Source organism: Malaya genurostris, chromosome 2 (assembly GCF_030247185.1).
Source record: "Malaya genurostris strain Urasoe2022 chromosome 2, Malgen_1.1, whole genome shotgun sequence".
Taxonomy (NCBI): Eukaryota; Metazoa; Arthropoda; class Insecta; order Diptera; family Culicidae; genus Malaya; species Malaya genurostris.
Window position 1 is genome coordinate 250,823,504 of NC_080571.1, and position 6,749 is coordinate 250,830,252.

The 6,749-nt window shown below is 37.7% G+C and overlaps 1 protein-coding gene across 1 annotated transcript; it reads right to left on the reverse strand.

The window, feature by feature from the left end:
- Positions 1-1,572: 1,572 nt before the first annotated feature.
- Positions 1,573-2,418, reverse strand: LOC131429434 (cuticle protein 7-like). Its single transcript, XM_058593547.1, has 2 exons — positions 2,260-2,418; positions 1,573-2,197 (listed from the first exon to the last, which is right to left on the reverse strand). Exons 1-2 carry the CDS (start codon positions 2,269-2,271, stop codon positions 1,670-1,672), a joined length of 540 nt encoding a protein of 179 aa, XP_058449530.1. The 5' UTR covers positions 2,272-2,418; the 3' UTR covers positions 1,573-1,669.
- Between the last annotated feature and the right edge of the window lie 4,331 nt (positions 2,419-6,749).

The following is a 6,749-nucleotide window of genomic DNA, read 5'->3' on the forward strand; positions in this document are numbered from 1 at the left end:
ATCGGTGCATTTGTTTCATTTTTGCGTAACAAAAGCTTTTAACATGTTCACAATAATTTTTGATGACCTTCGGGCCGAGGTTAATGATTAAATGTGAATTTGTCGTAATTCGTTTATTGTAGGGAAACTAATTAGTAAAATAATAACGTTTGACAGTTCTGCTGTTCGAGAGAGAGAGATTCAAAAGCATAATTTCAGACGAGACGAAGTTCGACGGGTCAGCTAGTAGTTTTTAAAATATTTAAATAATTGAAACTTTTAAACGTCATCTTGATCCGAGTTCCGATTCAGGAACTACAGGGTCGCGTGAAACCACGTGCCTCGCTCTGCGTACTACATTTTTCTCCATGCTCTCTTGCATATGTTAAAAATGACTTTCGATGGGCCGGGTGGCAAAGAAAGTTCTGATATTTTCGATTACAAGTTTGACTACATCCCATAAAATCCAATAAAGCTACCGCTTGTTTGGCAGTCGTTCAGAGCCGATTTTATTTCTCTCTCATGTTTTATTACGTTACCAGGAAACTGGAGCAGAAAAAAATAGCGCCGTCATAGAAATCGACTTACCTTTACAAAAATAACATTCGCTTCATTTTTATCGCGCCAACATATATGTTTTTATGCACTAATCGCATCTTAATTAAATTATCTAGACATTGTCAGGATAGATGCTTGATGCATGCTTTTGAAGGCGAGATATGCAATGAACAAGTTGAAATTTGCCGTTTCCAGCTATGCATTTCTTCCTTTAGAAAAAAGACTTTCCCGACCGCTAAAGTTAATGAATCATTCTGAAAGTTTTACAGAATAATCTAAATTATGTTCTAAGAGATTGTCTGTTGGGTTTTTTTTATATTCGTCACCGTTTCTGAGAAAATCAGATTTGAAGCCCTCCAATTCACCCTATAACACACTGACCTCAGACCTTAAAACTCCTCGGGACAGTGCTATAAACTGTTCCAGTGCGTGGGATTCATTAGTTTATAGCCAATCGAACCTAATTTGATTGTACCGGTTCTGGAAACCGGAAAAAAGTAGTCCAATATTTCCAAACGGAGCTCAGTACGCCGATTTTCATAAACTTAGATTAAAATGAATTGACTAGGTGATGAGGGACTAGATGTTCAAACCGTCGTTTAAGAGCTGCGACTCGAAATACGGAAAAAGTTTTCTAAATTTGGATCAACAGAAATTGAAAAGGTTATGCTGTTTATGCCTAAATGAACTTTCTTGTTTTTTATACAAGATTCTATAAAAAATATATTTTCATTCCATATTTAGATTACTTATTTTTTAAATTAAAATTACTGAAGAATCTCTTAATAATATTTATGAAAAGATAAGTAATATGTGTAATATGGAAAAGGCACCATTACACTACTAGGTGGATTGAAACTGTTTTTTATTGTAAATAAAAAAACCCCCCTATACCCTTTTCTTTTTTTAGGGTCCTTCTTTTAGTTTCAGTGATTTTATAGGCTTTCTATATAAGAAAACCAAAACTTATTCAATGGAGGAACAAGTGTTAAAATGTCTACTTTGTAACGCAAAAGAATAGAAAAACAAGCATGGTAGTTTTATGACATTTTTTACAATATGTATTGTTTTCAAAATTCAACTAACTATCCTAGGATGTGATGATCAGGTGACGAAAGGCACTGGAGTCTATCTAATAGTGGTTCGAGTAGTAGGCTGGCTGAGCAATAACCTTGGCGATTGGTTGGGCGATGACCTTGGTTACTGGCTGAGCAATCTTGACGGCTGCTGGTTCCCGACGGACGACGGCGTTGAATCCGTTGTGTTCATCGGCGGTGTAATCAACAATGCGCTGGTGGCCATCGGCATCCAACAGGCTGTATTGTCCCTGAACCTGATCACCGTGGCGTGTTTCGTGCTGGCTCTTGATGTCACCGGTGTGTGTATCATGGACCGAGTAGGAGAATTCGTAGTTGGCTGGAGCGTATTGTTCCACCTGTTTCACCAGAGTTGGCTGAGCGATGGCTTTGACGTAGGTTGGCTGATGTACGTAAGCGGGCTGAGCGACTGCTTTGACGTAGGAGGGTTGAGCGAGGGTGTTCAACAGAGGTTGCTGGTGGTAGACGGGAGAGGCAGTGTGGAAGGCTTGCTGATATGGGTACTGATTAACTGGCACAATACCAGCACTGGCGACGGCCAAAAGAGCGAATAGGGGAACGTACTGAAATACAATATCAGCGTTAGAAATGCTTTGCGAAACAATAATCAGAACGTTTGACTTACTTTGAATGCCATTGTGAGTCCTGCCAAATGTGATGTGTCGTAAGTTGAACTTTGAGCGAATGATACTGTTTTGACATCTCACCTGAGCTTATATACCCAAAACGATTCGATATATTTCCCTTGAGAATAAAGCTCTGTAGAGGTAAATAGTCCACTTAGACCGAGACAGCAGAGTATGTGACAGAAGAAAATCGAAATTTAAGTCAACCTGATTAATCTGAATACCCACACTAGCTTGACCACCCTTCCACTGAATCCTTTTTTATTGCAGTATTGTGGTCTTCGAAACAAAAAAAAAATAAAACAAACGAAGCAAAAACCAGTCGAAAGCAAAAATTAGCACAAGATCAATCATTTCGGAAGTGAAGCCTCTACCTGCAAGCAAGGCAGGCTTCAAGGTTAACGAACAAACTGAACCATTTTTGTACGTCGAAGTAGGGCACCGTTTTTCTTCGCGCGATCATGCGTGAACGAAGAATGTGGAAGGAAACACGATCAGTGCCCAATCGGTGCCGGATCCGCGCGGAGTTTCTTTGACATCAGGCAGCCAGCATCACATCACGCATTTGCTGAGAAACAAGTTACAGATAAATCGCTACTTACTGCATTCAGAATATGATCTGCGTTGCAGTGAACGAAACGCAAACTTGAGGTGTTCTAGTGAGATATTTTGTGTGAATGTCAATAATGATATTGAAAAAAAAAACAATTTATTGGATTACTTGCAATGAAGAAATACTTTGAGAGTACTGAAATACAATATCAGTGTTAGAAATGATCATTGATAATAGTGTAAATGTATTTTTTTCGCGTTTTTTGATTTACTTTTCTAGTAATTTTATCGATATAAAATCGATATAAAGTGATTTGCACGGAATTCTTGTATCCTGACCGAAGTCACATAAGAATGTATAGGCCTCTTCAAGCGCATGCGTAACAAACGTACGCCATGTAGAATACCGGGGAAAAAGTTCTTCCACTTTTCTTTTTCGATAGAGAGAATCTCTCCATACTGGGACATAGATTTGCGAATATAAGAATCGATAACGCTTGAGGGAAGATCATGCACACGCACTTCTATAGCACTATCTTCCATATATACTGGAATGTTGTACTTAATGTTCTCGTGCTCCACATAGTGCACATTGTTATTGTCTTTTGGGAATTGAATTGCATCCAACTCTTTATAAAACTGGATGTAAACAACATTATTCGTCTTATTGCATTGAAGTAAATGCACACGTTTAATGTCAAGATGCATTTGCTCCTTAAGCAAACCTTCAAGTTCTCGTATCGAAGGTCGAATTTTGCACTGCCTGAAGTCAACAACAGTTGTATTCTTTCGTGTCGGCGGTAGCTTTTGTTCGTTTGGTTCACTCATTTCGAGGTCGTTCTATTGTTCACTACACAATACTGTACTTGGTTTCTCCTGTCCCGAACGTAAGCGGTTGTGTTATATCGACTGACTTGGATGAGATGTGAAAGCGAACTGTATGAAACCATATGTTGATGATATATGAACAGGAATTTTATATAAAAATCTCTTCTTAATCCACCTAATAGTGTGATGATAATGTTTTCTCTTGTCATTAGCACAGTCTCATTTAACCATATTGTTTTCGTTACGATAATTTCTGAAAAGCGTAACTCATACGTCTCATATTCGACAGCATTCTCGGAACCTAAAGTATCAGATAGATTACATTTGAACTTGATCATTGGTTACATTCTGAAAAAAAGTACGGATAGCAAAAATACGTTTTGTAGGTAACGACACTTATACCAATATATCTTTAGAACTGGAAGTGTCAGGCCAATTGATCTTCGAATTTGATTCACAACTGTATAGTAGCCGCGAAATGAACCAAAGTTTATTTTAGTCCATTAAGCCATCTCCGAGAAAATTGAACGAACAACTGAGTTTTGTCGGTTAGGGGCTGTCCATAAAAGACGTCACGCTTTTTTTGACGATTTTTGACTCCCCATCCCCCCTTTGTCACAAATTGTCACAGAAGCAAAGACCCCCCACCCCCTTTATGTCACATGTCACGAATTCAAAATAAATTAAATTCACCTCAATATATTCTCAATATGTATGACAAACCATACAAATATGAGGGAAAAATCGATTCATTACATGCTGTCATTAGATTAAAAAATATCCCTGAAACTACAAAATCATCGAAATTATTTTATCAATATCAATTATATAAATTAACAAAAGTATTTGGTTGGAATTGATGAAACATTTAAATCATCTGTTTTATTCCTCCCAGGGTTACACAGATATATCATTGTTTTAGGTAAAGAATAATATTTCCGTAGTGTAGCTTACAGGGCTGAGAAAATAAAGACCAAAACCTCATCAAAACGAGATCACTGCCAGAGAATCTTTTCATGATCAGTTGATCAGTGAATTTTATATCACATCGATCAATATCGGTACTGATCTTCCGTCACACAATGGGTAGTGATTTTGGGCTAAAATGATTCTTGATTTATGTAAGTTCAATCATTGGATGATTCGATAAGCTTTGAGCAAGATAAGACATGACATGATCTACGTCTGAAATCGTTGATCTCCCGCCCTTTTTCAAATGGAGTACAATTGAATAAACTGCATCAGAATCAGAAAAAAAAAATTCTTAGGCATAATTTATTAATTTCTCTAATTTATTCGCTGCTCCGTGCACTTTTGCTGATCACAACAGAAATTATTTCCTGCATCACTCATTTCCGAATTTACAAGAAGAAGCTTTTACATCAACAAATACACGTTTTCCTATAGAATTTAAACGTTTATTGTGGAGATTTTTTCAGGAAATAGGGTAAAGCAGTAATATAAGGTATTTCAAAAATGCGCTCATTGAAAATATTGGACGTCACATTCCAAAAACGTCCCCCCCTTCCCCCTGTCACAAAAGGTCACGTTTTATGAAACACCCCCCTCCCCCTTGCGGCGTGACGTCTTTTATGGACAGCCCCTTACGCTACGTATGCCGTTATATTACCGGAACCGGAAGTGACGGCCAATTGATCTTCGAACTTGATTCACAACCCAATAGTAGCTTTCAAACGAGCTTAAGCTTGTAGAAATCGGTTCAGCTATTTCCGAAAAAATTGTGCAGAGTGAAAAATTGCGTTTTGTAGATTACGTCGCTTATACCATTATATCTTCGGAACCGGAAATGACAACCATTTGATCTTCGGATTTGATTCACAGAACAACAGTATCTTTCAAACGCACCTAAGTTTGTTCAAATCGGTCAAGCCATCTTAGAGAGCGTGATGGCTAAATCACACATAGGGTCAAAAAATTTAAAAGTGTTCTTTGTATGTAAGGGAATATAAAACAGGTATATAATTTACGTCGAAAAACGCTGTAGACATGATTTTGCTTTATCTCGCCGATTCTCTGACGCCGCTGGTCAAAAATGTTCTTACACAGCCGGTTTTAATATTTTGGATTAGCGGACAGATCTATTCTCAACATGCCGATTTTCTTTTGAGTAACGGCAGTATGTAAAATAATAAGGACTGTTGACTGGAATTAACAGCAAAGTCAAAAGCATCCTCCCTCTTCTGTTACTTGCAAAAATTATCTAATCAGATAAAAATAATTTGTTTGTAGCAGGAAATTGAATATAAAATTACTAAACAGTTCTTCATTTAACAAAATACTTGGAAGGGTTATTTCGCCGAATCGTCCCATTTTAATAATATCGAATATTGATTTAGCTATTCTTTTGGCAAAGTTCATTTATCAAATATCCTCTCCTAGGCCGTACCTTGGACTTGACTTTTGACAATTTGACTTATCGCATCAAATTTTATACAACACACCATCTTTCTTACACATTGTTATCCATTCTTTCTACTACCTTCGAAGTTTTCTGGAGCTTTTCCTTCGTAAACGCCCATAATTTTCTATTAGACGAAGTTTAGACGAGTTTGGCGGATTGGCTTCCTTCTGTAAAAAAACCTACAGCTTTGGCTTCGTACCACTCCATCGCTGGTTTCGCGTACCAGCAAAACAGAGTGTCCACTTCGTGAAACTGAGAATGACAACAGGCACTTCTGGAGGCATTCTTCTTTATATATTTGACCATTTATGGTGCCGGTAGTTATGTACGCCCTGCTGAGTTTTCCACACTCACAGATCGCCTGCCACATCAATTACTTCTTGGCAAATAATTTGACCTTCTTCTTTTAAAATTTCTCTGAAACAACCAGGCGGGACTTACCAACGAGAAACTCCAGACAGGCGATATGCTTGATGTCAGCTTTAATGTACGTTTTGTCGTCTATTATGATGTATTCCAGCTGCAATTACCATACGCTTAACAGGTTCCTGACGAGGGATTTGACTATTGTATTATGTTTATTGGATCGGTACTTGAAAACATGAAACTGCTTTTGGATGAACCAGACAAATGAATTGACCTTTTTGGCTTCGCCTCAAATCAAACGGTTTGGATCGTACTTACAGG